This window comes from Talpa occidentalis, unplaced genomic scaffold (assembly GCF_014898055.3).
Source record: "Talpa occidentalis isolate TD23 unplaced genomic scaffold, MPIMG_talOcc4v2.1 talOcc4.17, whole genome shotgun sequence".
In the NCBI taxonomy this organism is placed as follows: Eukaryota; Metazoa; Chordata; class Mammalia; order Eulipotyphla; family Talpidae; genus Talpa; species Talpa occidentalis.
This window is the reverse complement of record NW_023601754.1, coordinates 58737993-58761587: the sequence shown is the minus strand read 5'-3', so window position 1 is coordinate 58761587 and position 23595 is coordinate 58737993. Positions and strand designations below refer to the sequence as shown.

At 41.0% G+C, this 23595-nt stretch overlaps 2 protein-coding genes across 2 annotated transcripts; one reads left to right on the top strand and one right to left on the bottom strand.

Moving 5' to 3' along the window:
- The first annotated feature begins 649 nt into the window (after positions 1–649).
- On the top strand, positions 650–9588 carry MS4A2 (membrane spanning 4-domains A2). The gene is made up of 7 exons (XM_037518290.2): positions 650–741; positions 2044–2164; positions 2667–2801; positions 4339–4398; positions 5995–6141; positions 6501–6599; positions 7456–9588. The coding sequence occupies exons 1-7, from the start codon at positions 680–682 to the stop codon at positions 7552–7554; spliced, it is 723 nt and encodes a 240-aa protein (XP_037374187.1). The 5' UTR covers positions 650–679; the 3' UTR covers positions 7555–9588.
- A 3044-nt stretch (positions 9589–12632) lies between these two features.
- On the bottom strand, positions 12633–22644 carry MS4A6A (membrane spanning 4-domains A6A). Its single transcript, XM_037517847.2, has 7 exons — positions 22352–22644; positions 21002–21164; positions 19540–19674; positions 17296–17352; positions 14766–14975; positions 13532–13633; positions 12633–12849 (listed from the first exon to the last, which is right to left on the bottom strand). Exons 2-7 carry the CDS (start codon positions 21146–21148, stop codon positions 12757–12759), a joined length of 744 nt encoding a protein of 247 aa, XP_037373744.1. The 5' UTR covers positions 21149–21164; positions 22352–22644; the 3' UTR covers positions 12633–12756.
- Between the last annotated feature and the right edge of the window lie 951 nt (positions 22645–23595).

Sequence of the window (23595 nt, the reverse complement as noted above, 5' to 3'; positions counted from 1 at the left end):
CAGCAGTCACAAGAGAACTCTGTCCGGTTTCTGAGACCACCTGCTGCAGAGAACCACATCATCAGTCTCTGAAAGAGGGAATGAGAGCAAAAGATGATACATATTGTAACTAGAGGCAAATCCAGAGTCAGAGGCTAAGACACGCTCGGACTTGCTAGTAGCACTTCGGTCGTGGGTGTGTGTGACGCCACGTTTCCCTACTCGGGAGGACAGGCTTTCCAAAGGCACAGCTGGAGAACGTCTGGCCCAGAAGGGGCTCCACACACAGAAAGAAAGTTCCAGAAGAGAACATCTTATTCTGTTCTGCAGTTATTTCTCACCTTCTTAGACTCCGCCAAACAATCTCATTTTTCAGTTCTGCAAATCTGGCTGGTCCCAGGGAGAAATCTTGAGGGGCCTCAAATTTCCTTATTTCTGTCCAGTTCCTGTTCGGTAGCCAATTCAGTTCTGCTCTTCATTATAACAACAAGAGCAAAAACCGAACAAGAAACCCTGTTTATCTTAATCATTTTGAAAAATTATCTGGCAGGCAAATGCTTTCCGTGTAAAGATAATTATCTACATCGTGGGTGAGCCAGCCCATCCTACCCGCCCAGCGGGAGGGCACCGTGAGAGGAACTGACCCCGGGTGTTGATAAGCAGTATTCTTTACCACGGGCGAGATCACTTAGTTGAAAAAATGGACACAGAAAGTAGGAGCAGAGAAGATCTCGCTCTCCCAGACCCGAAGTGGTCTCCCAGGTAGGTCCAGACCATTCTTTTTTCCATTTCTGGTCACTGAGTGATGGGGAGACAATCGCAGACGCCAACTCATGGACCTACGTGTGGCCGCACCTGATGTAATAATCTCCCTGACTATAAAGAAGCTGTTTGCTTTCCTTGCCCCATCACTCTCCTGGGTTGATGGGGAGGAAGGTTTTTAACTCAGCTTGTGAACCGGGAGTAACTTTTCCAACAAAAGAGCCTCAGTCTGGGTGTGATGCTGGGGAGTTTGTACTATCAATATGGACTCCCTTGCCTGTGTGTCTGATGTGTGTTAAGATATACACTCTCCAAAAGGACTTTGGTTAAGATCAAGCTGTTCCATCCTGCCCCTGTGTTGAGGGGAAATGTATAGACTGATAGAGGCACATAATTGAATTTTCTTTTAATACCAAAGATGAATACATGGGAAGACTTTCCTTTTAAAGGCTTTAGAAGACATAAAATACAGAACTTTAAGAATGAATATTGGACTGAATATCATTGCTACACACTAAGAATGTCCCAAACCTGGGCCTCCCCTGGTGGCACAGTGGTTGAGCGCTGGGCTGCGAAGCTGCCCGTAGCTTCTGCAGCACCGGTTCGATCCTTGGCTGCCGGCGAGGGTCCCACATGGCACAACAGGAGAGACAGACCTTTCCTGCCTCGCCTGCTGCTCCCCTCAGCAATGTATTTTGTCAGCCTGCCTGTTTTGTTCCCCGCTCTGGCTCTGGTGAATTCTCTCACCGTCCCACACTTCTGACTGTACCCAGTGCTTGCACAAATAAATAAATCTTTAAAAAAAAAAAGAAAGGATGTCCCAAACCTTTAGAAGGACAACACTTCCAGTTAGCTTCCTCCTTGGATGAAAACAGGAATCAGTCAGTCAGTCCTTGAAAGTAATTCCTGTGTGCGCCTGAAATCGGCTGTGTCACTGACAAAATAGATTCAGCTACACTTTGACGTTAAAAAGACTGACTGATGCATAGGTGTATGTATGTGTTTGTTTTTATTTTTTCTTATCAACACAGATTGATGGGAAAGAATCTGGTAATAAGCCTGGCCCTGGATTAAGAATAAATCCTGGCATGGTTTTGCCTCCATTTTTTCCATCTAATCACCGATGAAAGTGATCTTGGTCACTAACTTGGACCTCTGAGTCTCAGAGTTCCTTATTCATTACAACAAAAATTTCAATTGTAGAATTGCTTTGAAAAAACAAATCAAAAATCCCTTGTGTCAGTTGAGAACTTTGCACAGGGAGTTAGAGAATTTTCTCATGAATTTCTGTTTCAACTTCAGCGTGCCTGGAACTGAACGTCCAGACTCATCTTTTCATGATGAAACCACCCAGGAGATGCCTGCCTCGCCACCACGCCACACATGGCTGACATTTTTGCAGCAGGAGATGGAATTCCTGGGGGTAAGTGAGCCTCCTCCAACCTCAACTATAGTAAGAACTGACTCTAAAAAAGAGTCTTCTCACTATTGTCAACACAGTTTCCCCACTTGGAGTCAAGAGGAGTGAAAAAGTGGGTCCCGTTGGATACAGAAGCATTTCCCAATGAGGACTCGGATGGGACGGCAAATAGTATCTGCCAACTCCTGTCAGTGGGTGGATTAATGTAGCATCTCACTGTGAAGGATTTATAATCTTTATCTTCATTTACTTAATGGAAAGGGCAATTACGACTGTCTTCACGACGATGTAAAACAAAACAAAACATGAAAAATACAGACCATCCCTGCCTTAGGTCACGCCTGTATCAATTCTTAGCATGGCCAGGGGATACAGGAGATATCACAGTTGAATCCCGCCTAAGACACCAAAGTGATTTCTCACATTTGGCTTCAATTAAAAGGAAATTGACATACTCTTGGGAACATCTCTTGTTATTCTACAAAATGTATGCATTTTTCTACAGGTAACACAAATTCTGATTGGCTTGGTATGCCTTTATTTTGGAACATTTATCTGCTCTGGGCTCAATATTTCAGAATTTAAGGAAGACATTTTTTCTTCATTTAAAGCAGGCTACCCATTCTGGGGAGCAGTATTTGTGAGTATATGCCTACAACTGTCTCTGATCTGACACTGCGCATAGCTTTAGCTTTTCTCTTAACTGGGCTGACTCTAACCAAACCAATTGCTACTTATTTTCAATATTTAAATTTATATTTAAATGATATATAAGTAATGTTTACAAAGCACTTGGGGTTAAACATGCCAGTATGTTTTTATCAAGTGAGACATCAGAGATGAATAAACATTAAGTGAATTGCCCAAAAGATATTTAGCTAGTAAAGATTAAATCTCAACTTTCAGAATTCAATTCCAGAAAAATTCTCTTAACACTACTCATCAATAAATTTATCCTAGTGTAGGGAGAGAAAAGTGATTGCTGAGGAGAGGAAAACAAGGTATTTGACTAAATTCTTCTATGCCCTAGAAGCTCCTTTAGGCGCTTTCTCATTGTATTCTTCTAATCGTTGTTATACTGTTCAGAAACTGAGTGAGATCACAGATATAACACTTTATTCGTGCATAATTGACATACAATAAAATTCACACATTTAAGGTGTGCAGATTGATGAATTTTGACATATATATACACTTACAAAAACATTACCAATTCCCTATCACGAGCATACCCATCATCTTCAAAAGTTTCCTGTGCCTCTTGGTAATCCCTCCCTCTGTTTACTCCTCTCTTCTCATCTCGAAACAATCACTGACATGCTTTCTGTCTAGATAGACTAGTTTGCATTTTCTTGGGTTTTATTAAATGGAGATGCCCCACATGCTCTCTCTACCATCTTATTTCCTTCACTCAGCAGTTACTTTCAATTAACCCATGTTGATTTTTGTATCAACACTTGATTCCCAAGGATATATTTTAACTCTAAAAATATCACATTGTCTTGGTATCCAATAAATTCTTAGGACTCAGGTCACGTGTTCAGGAACTTTCTGGAACTTCTGCCATTTTTCACTCTGTCTTTTCACTCCAAACACTTAGCTTAGGAGGCATCTCTCAACCATGACACAACCCAAATCTTTGAAATTATCTTGAATTTGTGCTACTGATTTACATTTTCAGTAAATCACCATGACATTTTCATGGCTAATCTGTGTCATCTGATACTTGCAGGACTCTGGAGATACACCCACCATAGACATTTGTCTTGCCCGGAGGAGTTGGCACTCTAACACAGAACACCATCATAGGGCTAGTTACAGCAGGATGAGAATAATGTCACAACAGGGCCAGGCACCAGGTCCTTGTTACCCTAAAAGTGACCCAGGGACAGTCAAAGTCCACATCATCTGGGAGTTCTTGGGCAGAAACAAAGGCCCTTAAGCCTCATCCCAGAGCTGCTGAGTAACAATCTGCATTTTAACAAGATCCTCACGTGACTTACAGGCACTTTTAATTTCTAGAAGCACCTGTAGGAAATAAGAATATGGAGATAGTGAGCGCCGGGGCATGAATGGGGACTCTACAGAGTCCCCACAACTTTATCTGATGTTTGGAGGATGTGAAAGGGACAGAGAGGAGCAGACTCATTGTGCTTTTCCCCATTCCTTTTGGGCAGTTTGCTATTTCTGGAATTTTGTCAATTGTGTCTGAAAAGAAAAGAAACGAAACGTATCTGGTGAGTTGCAATTCTGTCATTGTCCATCCTTGAGAAGGTAAGAAAACTGTAATTTTAGGAGTCTTAAGGGAGATGTTATTATCTCCTGTATTATGGGTGAATGACTTTTTGTTCCACTCTTTTGTGTTGGATATAATCATCAAAAATGGAATCATTAAAATGTCAATTGTCTAATTTTAAAAACTAGGAGTTTCCATATGATCCAGCAATCCCACTCCTAGGTATATACCCAAAGGATGCAGAAACATTAATTCCAAAGGGCACCTGCACTCCTACATTTATAGCAGCACTATTTACAATAGCTAAGCTATGGAAACAACCCAAATCCCCCAAAATAGATGACTGGATCAAGAAGATGTGGTCCATATACACCATGGAATATTACTCAGTAATCAAAAAAGATAAACACATGCAATTTGCAGCAACATGGATGGAGCTGGAAGGGATCATGCTCAGTGAAATAAGCCAGAAAGAAAAAGAAAAATACCAGATGTTCTCACTCATAGCAGGAATTGAGAAAATCTAAATAAGGGACCAGGAAAAAGACTAATTATAATAAAGTAAAAATCAAAATCAGCAAGCAACTATAAACCAGAGACACACTACGGGGGTGGGGAGGCAAGGGAGTAGGAGAAAAACAAGGGGGGTGGGAATTGTATGGGGACTATAACCAAGATGCATGCATTGTGCAAAAAAGGAAAAATGATGTAAAAAATATATAGAATAAAAAAAAATTATCCCCATAGCATAGTTGCCCCTGTAGGTATAGTTATATGCTCAAATAAATGATTTGTTTCCAATTAAGGACAATATTTGAGGAGACTTTGAGGAGACTGTTTTCCTGAATACAGTCCTAGCAGGAAAGTTGTAGATGCTTACTGAGCAATGACTATGTTGTCAAGATTTCCTATGTTTTGAATCAATGCAGACTTTTCTGGATGCGTCCAATCCTGAATGGCAGATGGTTTATTGGATGCCCTAGCAGGTGCAGGGCCAGGTCTAAATGTTGTTGATTTTTTTCCCCAATTGTTATTTATTGATGTTCCATTGTTTACATCCTTGTCAGTCTTTTGACAGTATAAGCTGTTCCCCCCTCAGCTGTAGTCACCATTGCTCTCCCACCACCAAAACACCCACAGCGCTCCACCCTAGTCCATTGTGTCTTCTCTCTCTCCCTTCACCTCCTTTCTCACCTTTTCCTTCTCTCTTCCCCTCTGGATGCTTCAGATCTATGGCCAGCTTTCAAGGGTTGGTTTTGATGTTTGCCTTTGTGTGACCCTGTGTTTGGTTTCCCTATATTTCTCATATAAGTGAAACCAACCAGTATTTATCTTTCTCTTTCTGGCTTATTTTGCTTAGCATAATTCCTCCCACCTCCGACCATGTTACTGCAAATGGCATGAGTTTATCTTTTTGATGACTGAGTAGTATTCCATGGTACATATATACCATCTGGGGGGGGGGGAATCAAATGTCCAAAAATAAACAATGACGTGAGAAAATAATTAATTAAAAATTAAAACAAACACAAAAATTTTTAAAAAGAGAGGTCCTTCTCAAAGATTGGGTATAAATAAATGTTGCTTTTTACTACAGTTGCAAGGAAGCCTGGGAGCAAACACTGTCAGCAGCTTAGCTGCCGGAGCGGGAATCATCATGCTGATCATCAACCTGAAGCGGAGCATTGCTTTTATCGATGAATGCAAGAGAGAATACACCTGCTTCTTGGCTTCTTTTTCCACTGTATGTATTCTTGGCAGGAAGCCAAGATTCTAGGTGCTTCCCAAAGTAAGGAAACCTCTTTTCCTTTCCCATGAACACAGTCCTTTTTTGCCAGCTCTCTATGTAATATAATACACTGTAAGTTCATGTGCAGAGATGCTGGCTGCCGCCCTCTGCACCCCTCTGTGCAGCTGAATTCTGCAAGGTCATCTGCCTTGAGTTACCATCCCCTGGTCCTCCTGTGTGTGTGACTTTATAAAGACTAATTGCTGGGGGTGGGGGGGGATAATAATAGGGCCACTCTAAGAGACTGTACTTTGGGGAGACTGATCATGTGACATTACTGGCCTTTTTGATTGTCATTGGTGGTTGTTCAACAGGAAATTGTGGCCATAATCCTGTTTCTCACCATTCTGGGGTTTTGCAGTGCTGTGTTGCTAACAATCTACGGAGTTGGAGAACTACTCGAAAGAAATAAGGTAGGTAGAAGTTTCATGCTAAACCCTACAAGCTACAAGCTAAAGAATTTGAGTTTTATAGCTTCAAAATATGACCTAGAAAAATGCTTTCAGAAAAGTATTTCTCCTGGTTTCAGGATTTTGGTTTCCAAATCTCATATTTTAAGTGACATTTTTCTTTTCAGAAGTAGCACAAATTCCGTAGTATATCCTTGTGATTGAGGGTTAGGAAAATGGGATCTTCGTAGTTTTAGAAAATGCAAATGCTTCAAAGTTTGTTGCACAAGAGAGTTGAATACGCAGGTAGCATGTGATGAAAATAGCCATCATGGTATGGTGCTCATTTTCTGCCCCAGAATTGTTCCTTATATTGTGCTTGTTCCCTCTTCTTTTTTTTTCTTGACTCTCACTTCACCTTGCTCTGAAACCTCAATTTCCTTTCCTCCTAATTCATGACTGCCAACTGCATTTCCACTTACCTAACCCATTTGTTACACTTTTGATGTAGGAAAAAAAATTACTAATACTTAAATGCACATACACTTGAATCTTACAGATAAAACATGCTCTCTCCATCTGTCCTTGCGAGTCTGGTTGCCTTTTTGGATCCCTTTCCTCCAAAGATAAAAAAAGATAGCAGACAGTAAGGCTGAGGCATAGTATAGTCTCGCCAACTTGTCATTGACTGACATAATTTCTTTTAGGCCATTAGACAGCAAATCTGGCTTGGTTTGTTGGAGATGGTGGGAGTGATTGTGTGTCATGGGAGAGTGTGGGAGATTCAGAAAGACAAACGGAGATGAGACACACCTCGTGAACAACTTCTAGTGGTGGAAAATTTAGGGTGATTGATATTAAATATTTTTTCCCTCCTCAGATTCCAGAAGATCGTCTTTATGAAGAATTAAACGTATATTCTCCAATTTATAGCGAGTTGGAAGACAGAGGGGATAAACTCTCTCCTACTGAGTCTTAAGAATTAAGAGCCTAGAACATTTTCATTCATAGCAAAGGGTCCAGGCAACCAAGATATTGTTTAAGGAGCAACTGAAAATTTTTCTGTTCTTTTTACAGTCTGCCACATTTACATTATGATTTATTCTACTCAAGATAATATATTGCTTTTGTTGTTTCTGTTCAACTAAACCTCCTCCCCACCCCCACATTTGTAGATTTTTCTTGTATTTCTTGTATTTTTCTTGTATTTCTTGTATTTCTTATTTTTCTTGTATTCTCTGACTATCTTCGGGGAAGTTAGCATATATTAAGTGTTCATTTACTGAGTACTTATAACCGAGCAAATAAGATAAACCAAAGAGCGGTTGCTTGAGAGTTGAGTTAAACTTGGGTAATTTGGTGTTATTTTTTTCCTTCGCCCCTTCTTTTAGAAGTTCATAAGAGCTAGAGATGTATACGATATCTATACTATTGGTACCTTAACAGGAAATCCCATTCTGCAAACATGTGCTGAGAGCCGATTAAGCATTTGAAGTTATCTACACATGTCTTAAGCATTTGAAGTTATCTACACGTGTCTCCTTCACTCTGTGGAGTGTCAAATGTTCCATATACTTTGTATATAAAATGCCTTGACTCTCAATCCATTCATAATATGCATCCCCTCCCAAATCACTTATTTCAGGGTAAAGAGTCAAAGAGAACAAAGCTATAGACCCACAGGTAAGGCAGATATTAATAGGCAATGACTTTAAATAGCTATGATGACTATGTACAAAAAAAAATAGAGAAAATATGGAGTATTATTTTAGATAATTAGAACCAATTTAAAAAATCAAACACCATAACACCAATAAAGAAATTGCCAAGTGATTTTAATATCCTGTTAAGCACAGATGACAGGATGACAGAACTGGAAGACGGGTCAGTAGGAATTATTCAAAAGTAAGCACAAAGAGAAAATCTTAAAATGGAGAAAAACAGGAACGAATACAGAAGATTCTTAGGCCACAAGGAGAAGTTACAAAGTACATAATATGTCTGTAATTAGCAAAGGAATTCGAAAGTCTTCTGTGGACTTTCTACTGTTGCTACTTGAATTGATGGGTTTTTACATTCTGGAAGAAATCCTTTTTTCAAATGTGTATATCTATGTGGTTTATTTGTTTAGTTTTAAAGCTTTTGGAACAATTGAAATTCACTGACTCTTGGGGGTTGAGTTATATTTCATTCTTACGATGAAAGAACATAAGAAGTATGATTTCAAAGATTTAAAATTTATTGGAACTAATTTGAAGACAAGAAATAGTCTGCTTTGGTGAATGATACATATGTTTTTTAAAAATGTACTCTGCAGCATTTTTGCAGAGAGTTTTAAAGTTGCTTGTGTTGAGCAGATGTGTTACATAGTGATGCTGAAAGAGAGCTGTTAAAATTATCAGTTATAATTGTGGATATTTCTGTTACTTTTAATATATATTTTGAAGCTCTGGCTTAAGAATACATATTAATGATTGTTATAAATTCTTCATAACTTGGCACTTTATGACATAAAATATTTGTGATGACTAATCCTTAAGTGAAGTCTGATTTTTCTGATCTTGATCCTGGATATCCATGCAATCTCTTACATGCTTAGTAATAATGTTTTTTGTATTAGTTATTAGTAATAATGATTTTAATATCCTGTTAAGCACAGATGACAGGATGACAGAACTGGAAGACGGGTCAGTAGGAATTATTCAAAAGTAAGCACAAAGAGAAAATCTTAAAATGGAGAAAAACAGGAACGAATACAGAAGATTCTTAGGCCACAAGGAGAAGTTACAAAGTAACTTGTAAATGGTTAAAAAAGTTTTAATAAGACTATCTCGAAATATTGTGAAATCATTCATGTATTAGTATAATGTGAAAATGTCAAAATCGCAAACTGAATTCCTTTTCCTCTCAGACTTTTAGCTTTTTTCTTATATTTTCCTTACCCATAGTTTATAAACTGTACTGTGCCTTTGTAGGTATATTTCTTAGTCAATTGACTTTTTAAAAAACTTAGTGAGATATAAGTAATATGTAATAAATATAAATTTAAAATTTTATTATTTTTATGGTCTTTTTCAACTTGCACATAAATGTTTAGAGCATCATTATTCCTAATAGCCACAAGGGGAAAACAACCCAAATGGCCATTAACTGATGAATGGATTAAAAAAAAAATTGGGAAGGAAGTGGAGGGAATTATTCTAAGTGGAATAAGTCAGAAGGACAGAGACAATTACTGGATGGTGTCACTTATATGCAGGATATAGAGAAAACAAAATAAAGGTGAGTAAAGTCAAACTTAAAAACTAATTCTTGAAAACTAATCATAGGACTGAGGCACCCAAAGTGGGGGGGGGGGGGCGGGGCAGGGGGAGAGGTGCAAAAGGATGGGGAGAGAGCACAGTGGGCTGTGGTGGTGGACTATGGGTGCTTTGGTGGTGGGTGACCTATGGTGACTGCTCCTGGGTGTGTGTGTGGGCGGGGGGCAGGGGAGATCCTTTATTTACAGAATACTAGCAAAAGTACTTTAATAAAATTTTTTAAAAGGTCTATCCACACATCATTTTCATGTGTTGACATATATATTTACCATCCCCACATCCAATGCAGTAAACAAACCCACTGTTCATAAAGACTCTGTGTGCCCTTTTATGGTGTTTCTCCACCCAAGAGGATCACTGTTCTTTTTTTTTTTTTTTTCATATATATTCCTTTGCATTTTCTGGATTTATATATATTGAATTGTAAAGTTTGTGCTTTTAAATGTTGACTTTCACTCAGCAAATTTATTTTCATGGTCATCCATGTTTTTCATGCACAGGGTAGGATTCCATGGTCTGGATGTACCTCAGTTTATTAATGGGCTTTTGGAGTGTATGCAGCTTTAGACTATGACAAATTAAGTTATGATGAACATTCCGTACAAGTCCTCATGTGGACACAAGCTTTAATTTCTCCTAGGTCAGTTGTAGTGGAAAGACTGCATCATATGTAAGATGTTTAACATTTAAGAAACTGCCAAATGGTTTCCAAAGTTATGGCTCCACCTTACATGCCCACTAGCAGTGTGTGGAAATGTCCAGTTTACCCACATCGATGCCAGAGTTGGTATGAATGGATAAACTATAAATGACTAACATACTCAATTATTATAGTGACAAGTGATTTATTTTTCTGATGTTTCTTAAGAAAATGTTCATTTGTGGAACTTAAAACTTATTCCTGGCTGTTGTTTGGCACTTGGTATAAGTCAGAATCACTTGTTCCCATGTCACTAAGATTTCGGATGAAGTCTTAATATTTTACTAAAGGAAAGAAATCCCCAGGTGAGAGCAATCAAGGTCGAAAGCCAGGCTTATGTTGTTTGTCCTTAACTTCTTAGTAAAAACTGATGACCATCTTTTGAAAGTTCTGGCTCGTTCATTACAACTGGCAGCCTGGGTGGGATGACCCGCCACACAGAACCGAAGGCAGCTCTGTGACATCGCTCTCCAGATCAGATTAAATGCTTAGCCGAAATGATTTAGAGGACAGAGGGGGCACTTGGCTCCCGCTGGGTAGGACTCTAGAACAATGCATAAGTAGGAAGAGCTCATTTTCCAGTCTCACCTTCTAGAAGGAGTTCTGTGCTGGGCTATTGGTGGCTGATGTGTAGAAAATTAGATCAATACTATCTATTCTAGGGTGAGGTGAGAATAAATTTTGGGGTGAGTGAGTCTGCTTATGATTGGGCTTTCAAAGGGAAGATTCTAATCTATGTGGGAGGGAAATGTCCAGACTGTAAAATGGTGCCCTTTGCAATATTTGCTTGAAAGGGAATCTCAGACAGGGAAATGTAGGCTGTGAAAAAGGAAGAAGTGTCAGACTAAAAGAATACTAAGTCAGCTATAAAAAATGAAATGTTGTCATTTGTGACAACATGGACAGAAGTGGAGCAGACTATGTGAAGCAAAATAAGTCAGAAGGAGAAAGGCAAATGCCAGATAATTTCACCATGCAGAATATAAAGAAACAAAGAGTCAGACAAAACCACACCAAAACTAAGCCTTGAAATCTGACGGCAGAACTGAGGCTGCCAGAGGAAATGTTGGGGCGTGGGGAGCAAAGGGAGCAAGGATTCCAGTGGACTGAGGTACTTTGGTGGTAGGTGTGGTGGGGTAACATACATTTGAAGAGGTATAAAACAGATACAGTTTTGTAAACCAATGTTACTGCACTAATAACAATCTAATATATATGAAAAAGTATTAAATAGATGCCTCCTTCTTTAGTATATGGCTCTTTATTCATGTAGAGAAACAACTTCAACATACCATGGATTCACCCACTGACCTTATTTGAGAAGGAACTATGGGATTTGGTCATCGAAGGAAATGTTTCTCACCCATCCTTAACTTCCCCTCTTGTGATAGAAGTGTCACTTCTTCTTGACTATAAGATTACATACTAGTATGTTTTGATTTTGACCCATGTTCATGGGTGTTACACACACACACAGACACACACACACACACACACACACACTTACCAGTGTAAACCAAGGGTACATACTTAGGTGTTGTCTTAGCTTAGACCTGACCCTGATCACTGAGCAGATGGTGATCTAAGCCTCCTCAGTATTTTGTTTCCTAAACAGAGGTAGCGAAGTTATTGTTTAAGTTAATTTATAGTTATCACTGTTTATGCAAAAATGACCAATTTCTTTCTTTAAGATCACAAAATAACACAGAAACCAGGAAATGTAGATGAAACGTAATTTTAGGTGACTTGTCTGCATGTACTAATGAGTAAAATATATGGATGAAAGAGTAGTGCCTTCCATGAAAGAAACACCACAACAAATCAGTTGACTCCTGTTGGCAATTAAGGGTTACAAGAAAGGGTGGCCTCTTTTTCACCATTATCCATGGAATCGCCATTATTTCTAGTCTTCTGAGAAATATCTATCTGACCAGTCTAGTTCTGTATGTTTGTGAAAATCAATATCTGGTGAATTATGAGAGCCCTAGCTCCACCCCAGCCCCATTGAACACATATATTCAAACACAAGAAAACAAATAAAATTTTAATGTTCATTACATAAAAGCCTACATTTAAGTGAACTCAAACTTTCTCGGGTTGGGTTTCTCTGGTTGTTTTTCATATAAGACCAAATTTCTGATGAATATTTTTCCTTTTTTTCTTAAGTCAAGAGTTCCTCATATGTGCTGTCCCTTGCTCCTTTTTGAGATGTAACGGATAAAGTCTGGTAACTGTTAGGCAGGAAAATGACACTCTAGAAGAAACAGAGTAAGTTAGTTCTTCCAACTTGGCTCACACAAGTTCAGTATATGCATTTATCTTGATGTCATTCCTGCTAAATGTTGTACACAGAACTCTTAACTCTTCCAAGATAATCAAAATATGCCATTAAATTCTTTATATCATTGCTACTCATCAGTCTTGTATCCATTCCATCATCTACAATAAAATTTTGGCTCAATCAAAGCTTTTTAATTCCATTCACTGATGCCATGAGTTCATGGTGGTATAGAGTGGTGTCCCATGGAATTAGACTCAACAATAGTTTTTGTATCTTTTAAGGGGAAAGAGCATTGTTAAGAACATTGGAAGGGAAGATCAGAATTTTCACATTTACTGAACCCAGGTATGTGTGCAAATCTGTTTTTGTTGTTTGTTTCTTCGTAGAAGAACTGGGCAAACCATTCACTTAACTTTCCAGGTTTCTGCATTTACGCTAGGGGAAGAGTGAACTGTTGACTCCCAGACTCAACTATTTTCACATCCAGTGAGTCTTCAACTGACCAGATTTTCAGTTGACTTCTGTTTTTTTCATCTGTCTTCTATTCCCATCAGCCCACCTCCTATAAGTGTGATGACCCATGACTGACTGTCCTTTCTGCCTCTCTTGCTTATATAGTTCAACACAGCTTGGGAACTGAAGGGCACACACTCACCCCAGGGAAATTGGAGCGATGCTGTTTCCACCAAATCACAGCAGTGAGCACAGCCAGGAATAACTCCAGCACAGTGCAAATCAGGGTCATCGACAGAACCCCCTGAAATGCAGGAAATTTGAGGTTAGTGATGCCTGAGTCAACCTAAGCCGTCAGGACTTACTGGGGGGGTGACTGTAGAGACGAGGCCACTTCAACCATCAGAAAATGAAATAAAGACACTGTCAGGAAGAGAACATCATTCCTTCCAAGCCTAGTGATTCACTCAATTCAATTTCTTTGCTCATTTATTTCCTTGAGAGGAAGAGGAGAAATTAGCAATAAGGAAATCAACTATGTCACTTGATGCAAGTGTTCCTTGCCTCTGGGGCACATGGCTAAATCAGATTACATTGTTGATTCAGGGAGGGGCAGGATCCAGAAAGAACAGCTTTCATTCCAGCCTCACCATTGTTGCTCAGCAACTGTGGGAGCCTAGCCTAGTCTTACTTATCTAGCTTGTTTCCTCATTTATCAAATATGCATAGTCATATTTCCTTTTCAGAGATTTATGAGGATCAATCAAGTTTTGGTTGTGCAAGTTCTCTTTAAAATTCAATCTTGAGGTTGCTAGAGGGTAAGGCTGGGAACAAATGGGCCAAGGGGCCCACTGTTCACGGTCAAGGGGAATGGGTGTCATGGTGGTGGGTGTGGGGTCATGACGTATATGGAGGATGTGTGAGCCGACTCCCCTGACTAGGGGAGTAAAAATGAAATGAATTTATGAATTAATTTTATAACAAAATAACATAATAAATAATTTAATCTAGTTATTTTTAAAATAATAAAAATATAATAATAAAATTTTATAATAATAATAATACAGTAATAAAAAAGATTCCTATGGAAAGATTAAGAATACAAAGCCATTCTTAATTCACTACTCCACATACACATAGTTTTTTGGTTGGATAAATTCATATTTTATACCTCTAACGATAGAATCAATTTGATTACTAAACAACTCTTTCCACCGTAAGGTCTAGTTTTACGTAATCAGCCTTGGTTGATATTTTCTCTTCCATTCCACCCCCAAGCCTTGCCCCTTTACCTCAGTCATGTTCTAGTTGACACAATCCTGGTCTTCTCTCAGATGCCCAAGCCGGCAAGAATTAGGTTTTCAAAAGGAGAGATAACAAAAGCGAAAGCATCCAGAAACCTGGTAAGACTGGGACATCCATCTACAAACACTTACAGTCAGCAAGGTTTGGCCCATCGAGCAGTCTGTGTTGTCAAACACGCTGGACTCGTAATACAAATGATGATCTTCGTGTGCTCTATCGTCTGTGGCCAATTCACACCCCCTCAAGGGATGGCTCAAGTCAGACAGGTTGACAGAGAGAAGACTCAAACCCACGAGCGCCGAGAGTGAGCTCAGAATGTTTGCACCCACACAGCACCACACCTGGAAGAAAATATTGAGCAGAGGTCACTCCAGATGGCAACAGATATCTCTTGGCCAGAGCCTTGCAAAAAATCATATTCTTATGTGTCTCTTTCAGGAGGTCTAAGATGGACAGACCTAGAACTCTGTGGCTAGGTTCCAGCACCTGGCAACATCCCTGGAGCTGGAAGGTAAGTCTTCTCTCCTGAGCTCTTCACTCTGGATGAGATGGGGCTCCCTCACGCTGCGCCTGCCACATCCCCAAAGGATGTGACTGAAGCCAGGTGTTGTCTTTCTTCTAACTTACTCAGAAGCTCCTCACAGAAGCATCTGCCCCACAGAGGAGCAGGTGAGGCAAATCCCTCCTCCTTAGATGAGTTCTCCCTTAGAAGCACACGCATGCTGCTAAGATGAGGGTGAACATGGTTCCCAGACCCGCGCGGCCTGGAAGCTGGACCAGCATCTGATGGAGGCTGTATCCAGGACCAGATATGGATGACGTGCGGGAGTTCTAGACTTAAGCCCAAGGAGGGTGTCATGTGGAAGGAAGTGGCTGGACTGGAAGTCAGGAAACTGTGGCTTTGCCTATGGCTCTTGCGGCATTCTTGGATATTCAGCTTTTCAGCTTAATTTCCCACTCTGGGTCTCGTTTCTACTTGTATGAAGTGAGGAGAATACATAAAATGGTCTCATGCCACGGACCAGCACAGCAGTAGACGATGAGGCCGTCTCAGGGTTGAGAGAAGCGTGGGACGGTGGCGAAAGCCATTAGCCCTAAAGGTCACTACAGGGGGAGGTGCAGCAGTCTCAGAAATGGTTTCTTTTTTATTCCAATGCACTGAAGGGGGAACTGAGCTAAGAACATTCCAGAAGCTGTTGTTATAGCTAGGTACAGCCCAGGTCACATCCAACAGCCAAAATCAGAATGGCACTTCATCTCATCATGGATGCTTTTTTAGGGACTCAGCAGTGAGAGCTTTGGGGCACTTTTTCCTCCAAACTCCAATTTTCCAAAAAAAGACTTAGAGCACTTGTTCATAGGCCTCCTATAGCCAGCAGCTGTCATGATGCCCAAGTATGGGTTCCTGGGAGTAACTGAGGTTTGTTCTTGAAAAATACTCTCCAGCCTCAATAAAGGCTGGTCCAACATGTGACCATAGTAGCAGTCACCATGGGGCGGGGGACTCTGGTGAGCTGTGTCTACCCTGAAACCCGATCCTGTATATTTGAGCTTGATGCTCAAGGATTATTCTTCTCTAGGCTAATAGCACCCTCGGCTTCCCTCCAAAAAAACCCAGGAACATTATCTTGTACTGTCCCATTCAATATGGTTGTCACTAACCATATGGGTTACTCATATTTAAAGTTAACTTAAATTTAAAAAAAATTCAATTCCTCAATGGCAGTAACCACATTTCAAGTTATCAGTAGCTATGCGTGCCATCCTGTTAGACAGCACAGTCACTTTTTACCTTTTTCACAGGTAAGGTGTAGTGGACAGCACTGATCTAGTAGTTTGGGGTCAGGGTTGAAATAATCACCTCTAAATTCTAATGAAGTGGTGTTGTCCTGGGCATTCTTTCTAACTTCTTGCTGCCTTCGGAAGATTTTTGTGGCCAAAGTTTCCAAACTGTCTCTCTGAGCATTATATGGCATTCTCACACACAAACCCTAACCTCAAACTACTTGAGGGATATAGGATCCAGTGACGTTTTAGTGATATTTTGCAAGTTAGAAAAGCTTCTCTCTGGAATCCTGCTTTTCTCTCCCTGTCACCTCCACTCTGGTTTTCCCTGATAAAGGCAAGTGAAGTTGTTTTCTTAGCCAATACAAATGGTGAATGACATCTTTTAGGAGTCAGGAGTTCATGTTCAAATCCAACAAAGTGTTAGTTTTCAGATCAGCTAGGTAAAAAGTGAGAGACCATTCCTCACATAAACCACATTTTTACTGGGTTTCTCAAGGATTTTGACAGATGGGCTGAAGCAGTGAATCCACAGCAAATAGGCCCCTTTATAACCCTACAGCTTTTCATCATTGAAGACCAAAATTTGAGGGCTGCTTACCACCCAAAGGGCATAAAGAGACAGACTTTTTCGGGAGTAGACCTGGATACTGATCTAGGCCATAACACCATAGCCTGAGTGCAGTGTGATTTAGGGTACAGTGGTCAAGAGATGTGCGCTGGTGAGAAAGGCGGGTGAGCCAGGCTCAACTCCCAACTCTGCCAAACTCTCTGAAACTTAGTTTTCAACCCGGCCAAGTGAGGAGATTGACCTTAAAACCCCCTCCCTATGTGTCATTTCAATCCATTACTTTATGGGATGTTTCTCATACTCACCAAGATTTTCGATGATTTTTTCTCTGTGATGACTGATAAAGATCCGGCGACGATGAACTACTCGGAAAAGAGAGAAAATGGTCAGGCTGGATTATATGAACAGAAACAGCTACAATGCTGTTAGTGTGGTGCTGAGGGAGAACTCCCACGAGGAAAGCCTGAGGAAGCAGCCAATGGCCAGTAAGACAAGACCCAACTAAAATATCTAGGTCCCTTTTGCCCCAACAGCACCCAGAAAAGCATTTAAAAAGGCAAGATATGAGTAAGCTCTATCCCAAAAGACAAATGAGGACCTTCCAAAGCAGGAAAAAAGGATTTTTTTTTAAAATTGCAGAATAAAGTGTTGGGGTTAGACTTTATCCAGAGAAAAGCATCAATGCAATGGAACAGAAAAGCAAAAAGCATGGGGGGAGTTCACAGATATAGGAAGACAAGAGACATGCATTTCAAGTTGGTGGCTCCCAGGTAGAATGATAATCGAGAACAGAGAAAGGCTGAGTGTGGCTGGCAGAAAATCCTCTAAGTAGCGTTTGGAAAGTTCAAGAAATTATTTCTACTCTCTAGAGTTTTAATTATCTGATAGATTTGGGAGAGCTCAGTAAGAAATCCTTTGGTAGCGGGCAATGGAATGAAACAAGAAGAAAAATTACAGCTCCACAGGACCCAATGTTAAGTGATTTAGGTCTGACTCAATAAATGCTGGGTTTTTAATATAGGACAGATGCCTCTAAGTCTGGGCTATCCTTAGTGACTTGCTTGCAAAGAGGAGAGTGTGGAAAAGAGAATGGAGAAAAACACTTTCTCATGATGCACCCTGGCCAATGCGTGTGGGTCACCTGATCAAAGCTGACTCCATCAGTGCCACATCATGTTGATAGCTTAGACCCTCATACCAGTGGGCGATAATGATACTTTCTTTCTGGCATGTTCTACCTTGTATAAAATTGAGGACACTATCAGCCAAACCAAAATTTAGGGTGACCCGAGAAAGCCAAGAAGATCCTAAGAAGCTTTGTGATTAAATGTGATGCAGTATCTTTGATGGGACAGAAAAATGATTTTTGGGAAAAGCTTGTAAAATTCAAATGAAATGTTGACTTTGATGAATAAAAAAAGAAAAATGGATCAGATAAAGGAAAAGGTGGGGTTCAGGATGGATCAGAGAAAGCAACAAGGCAGGAGAAGCAGCTGACAGCAGCTGACTTGTGGAAAGCTGGTGGGAAATCTGTGGATGAGAATGTTTATTGTGAGAAAGACTCCTCCACATCAATGGGACAGAAAGCTGTTCTCTGAGAAAAGGACCCTTGAAGTCCTCTGTGTCTCACCCTGGAAGCTGTTTTAGAGGCATTTCCAGGCCATCACTAAAGCTGAGACATGTGCTCAGCATGTCCTAGGTGCTGTTACATGTAGCAAAAAGCACTTGCAAAGTGCTCAGTGATGAAAGTTCTCCCTCCTCCACAGCTCCCACCAGCACACGTGGGTTTCTCTGTGTGTGTTCTCATCCACTGATGCTCATGTATGTTGTAGAAAACACCTTCCCAACTGCATCTACTTCTTGGATTTTTGCCTAAACCTGGAGAGAAATCATCAGCCTTATCATAGCTCGAGAGGAAGAGGTGAAGAGTAAGGTGATCTTCAAAAGAAATGATTGAGTCAGTAAAGAAATACTACTCAGCAACCAAAAAAGATAGCTCATACCATTTGCAACAACATGGAAGGAGCTAAAATGGATGGCACTCAGTGAAATAAGCCAGAGGAGAAAGATAAATACCAGATGGTGTCACTTAACAGGAGAAACAGAGAGAAACCAAACAAAGGGTCAGACAAAGACAAACATTAAAACCAGCCCTTGCAAGCTGAGTCAGGTCTGAAGCATCTGGAAGGACACAGTGGACTAAGGTGGAGCACGCTGGGTGCTTTGGCGGAGGGAATGATATGGTGACTACATCTGGGGGTCGGGGGAGTCCTTATATTATCAAAACACTAAAAAGGTCAATACAAATTAAAAATTTAAAAATAAAAAGAGATTCTTGTTGTAAAAAGAAAAAAAAAAACAAAAAACAACCAGGCAAGTTCTACCCTCCCACCACAATTAGTTCTTCCCTGGACCACAGACAGGAGAACAAGTTCTACCATGAGCCCTTGCTCCTGGCAGGCAGAAAGGTAGCCAGGTGACAGGTGAGGAGCTGTTCTCGGCATCTTCCTCCCGCCCCGCCCATCTGTGCGCCTAAGCATCTTACTCACACACAGGCCTCCAATGGACGGGTAGGCTGCCGTCAACAGGGAGGAAAACACTTTGGTAAAATATGGAGAGAAGGAAGCAGATCTCAAAGTGATTCCCAAACACAATACCATCGCCCCACACAGGATCTGGATAGTCTATTGGAAAAAGAAGGGAGAAAATTGGCAACTGTAGAGGCGGGACCTCTCACCTTTCCTAGGCTGCTCATGCATTTTCACCTCCTGCCGGATTTCAGGGAGAATCCTGGAAAGCCCACCTTTTCCTTTATCTCACTGCAGGAGTTCTGCAGTGAGAACTCTGAGAAGGTATTTTGGAGGAATAAATTAGGATCCGTGATGATGGAGTGAGCACTCACCTTCAGGTATTGCCACCTCTGGGGCCCTTGTCTGCCCATGACTCGTGGCTCCCAGCACATGACGAGTGCTAGACTCTTCCTTGGCTCACCTAACCCATTGCTACTAATTCTCCTCTTACCTTTCACGGAGCAAGGGACATCTTTTGAGCACTGGCAGTGTGGAAACTCTCCGAACGGCCCAGAATCCACAGAACGCAATGTGGAGCGTGGCCCCCTGGCAAGTTCCTGGGCCTTTTCAGCCCATGTCCCAATAGTGGAGGAGCCCGAACTTCTGTCTTACTAGACCAACCTCCCCTTCTTGACATCCATGTCGGACATTCAAAGCTCTATGAACACAATTTTCTAAACCATATGTCACCTGAATAATTCATGTGATTGTATGTTTGAGAAGAGTCCTACCACATTCTGAAACCTGGTCAGACAGATGGTCTCATCTCAGGTCATACAAGGGCAGAGAAAATTCGATAAAGCAGAGTTTGACATTTTTCTCTCAGTCCTGGAAATGTCCTTCCTCCCACCCTCCCATAATTCAGTATCTTCTTTAATAAATCATACATCAGAAGAAGAGAGGCCATTAAAAGGTAAACATCGCCTCTGTTCTCAAGAGAAAAGAGGAGCAGAAAAATGTATTTTTTTCCTGTAATTCCCAGGAAAGGAAAATTTCCCTTCAAAAACTTATTATTCAGCATGCAATTGGTGAACACATAGGAAAAATGTATGCAAAGTACACAATTATTTACTATTATTACTTTTGTAAAAAAAAGATATAGATGTAGAGCTTTTTTGAATGCCAATTATACCTCCATAAAGTGGTTTAAAAAAAAAAGAAAATGTAGAGAAGTACTGTATTGCAAAAATAAGGAAAAAACAAAACTCAATTACTCATATTCTGAATTGGGAGAAAAGCACTTTTAATACCTTCTTCTGTGGCAAAGTTCTGAGCAAGCTTCAAATGACCACCCACGTGGCTTCCATTGGCCTTAGGACCAACCTGGAGTCCCTCTGAGTAAACATGAGCCTCTATCTCCACACTCACAGCGGCTCCCAAGACACACAGTCTTGTCCATGTGTCCCACACCCCCCTCTGACACATCCTGATGTGGGCTTACCCCCAGAACCTTGAAGTCTGCCTTTCGGTGTTTCGCCACATTGTCTTGACTGTGGCTGGTGGCCTTGGGTTTCTCTGTTTGAAGGATCTTGAGGCCACTGGGTGTGAGAATGACAAAGTTCTCATTGGCCATGGGTTGTGAGATCATGGTGGTGTTGCCAATGCTGGAAGAGAAAATTAATTCAGCTTTTCAAAAGTACAGAGATTCCGGGTCAAGATCCCCAAGCTAAAAACCAAGAGCTGTCCATTTTCTGTCCGTTAGGTAAGGACGGTCATATGGAGCTGTGAATACGATAAAACTTTGGTTTCCCGAGAATTTTTCCGTAGTGTTTGGCACAGTTCATTCATTATCTGTTAGAAGCACACCAGAGGCAGCACCACAAGTCTTGAGGGGCCTCAGTGTTCAGAGACAAATGGTCACACAAAGCTTGGAATGTGTCTAAATCTTTTTCTCCTAGTCCTACCTACAACAACTCAGTTGCCAGATGCTTGATGAATTTTTGCATGCGATGTTAACTGCTCTTTGTCAACCTTTTCCTATTCAGACCTGCTACTGTTCAGACTATTGAGCTCTGCTCATTTCTTGCTGTAATACCATTTATCAGGGTTAATCTTAGATATTTGACCACATTTTACTAGATTTTATCTTATCACATCTTTCATCCTTATATGTTTAGTTAGTTAAATTAGCTAGTAAAATCCTAAAAGAGGGAAACTAAAAGTCATAAAGTTTATGATGAATGGAAATAATACACACTTTGCACAGCAGCATGGCACAGAGTTGATGGTGAGGAAGTATCTGCAGGGATCATTATTACTCAGGCACGTTCGCATAACTGGGGGGCCATAGAGCCAGGGTTGGACCCCAGCTATCACTGAGTCTACACAACCACTAACCTGTGCAACTTCTTCCTTCTCCCTCCTGGAAACAGCAGCGTATCAGAGATGCATGCAGAGGTAAGAGCAGGACTTGGTGGTCTACAATAGGTTCAAGATCTGGGTCCTCCTTGTGACAATCTTAAGGACAGGTTGCCGGTGGCATGAACGGCCAGTCAGCTTGGATCCCCTCTCCCTGCACCATGCCCAGCCCATGATGCCCAATTGGTACAGGGCCTGAGACCAGCAGAAGAGGTAAGAGCTGGGCTCCTGTTAATCCCATGGCATGGCCAGGGACGCGGTTAGGTCATGCAGTCAGCGAACAGCAAACACAGGCAATGCCCAAGACTCCTTTCCTGTGCATACTTCATTTCCAAAACACCGGTGTCTCCTAACTTCTCTCAAGGAACTTCAAATCGAACATCCCCTCAGAGGGGAGAAAGTGAGTTGAAGAAAATCTCTCAGCAGAGCTTACCTGTGGCCTTGGATGGAGCTGCCTGTTGGTTCCAGCTGAGCGCTCAGAAACTCCCAGGAGATTTTAATTCTAGGTTCTCATACAGTCCCGTCAGAATTTGCTACTTGTTTTCATCTTCTGAAAGTCATGAGCTCCTCCTTAGCTCAGTGTTTGTGGCTGTACAGGATGTGATACTTAACAGACTGTTGATTTGTGAAATATGCCTGCACTTCCTTTTTTTCTAAACTCCTAACATCTTCAGAAAAATCACAACTAAACCAACTAGTGATTGGAAGACGATGGAGTCACTGAAATGTATGTGTGAACTGCCACCCTCAAACTTATTAGCTCCTTGTTATTATGTGAGTCCGTTCTCCGAGCTTTGCTTTTCTAATCTGTGAAATAGGGAACCGGGTCAACACTGGAGGTTCGTTATGCGAGAGCATTTATAAAAGGCCTATAGTGCTTCCAAGGAACATTCAATAATGTCTCTACTCACAGTAATATTGAGAGTAGCAATAATAGGGAGAGAGAATATTCAGTAATATACAGTGAACCACAGTAATCATAACAGTGATCACAACTGTCCTGTTTTCAAGGCATGTTCAAAAATATAGACCTGACACCAGCAATAGTATAACATGGAACAAGTCTTTTTTGGTTATGTGCGAATATTTTCTTTATTTCCATTCCCGAGGCTCTGAGCAGGCTGAACACAGCTTCTTGGCATTCGTGGAAGCATGAAACTGGAGCATAGACAGGGAAGTTTCAGCCAGACCTGAGAGGATTTAACAAATTCTTACTTGGGGCACTTTTGTGAAATGGTGGATTCCTGTGCCCCACCAAGACCCCAGGTGGGCATTCTTGGGATGCCGCTTCTGATGAGCCAGGCAAGAGTGCCAGAGCCAGAGCCAGTCAGGGCAGCTGAACAACTCCATTCCACAAGCTTCCTCCTTTCCTTGGGGCAATGCCAGCAGGCGCCCAGGAGATAGCCCTGACCATCCTGGTGCCCTCACACTTGACTCCATGTGTTAACTCTTCTGGAGAGGAAAGGACTTGAAAAATACCATCTAAAAGGCTGACTTTGATTTTCACTTTCTTATATTCATTTTCCGGGTCCCTTATTTAAGTTTTCTAGATTCCTGCTATGAGTGGAAAATCAAAATCAACAAAAAACTATGAACCAGAGACACTTTTTGGGGGGTGGGGGGCGGGAGGGGAAGGATTGGGGTCAGAATGGGACGTTTGCAATTGTATGGGGGAAT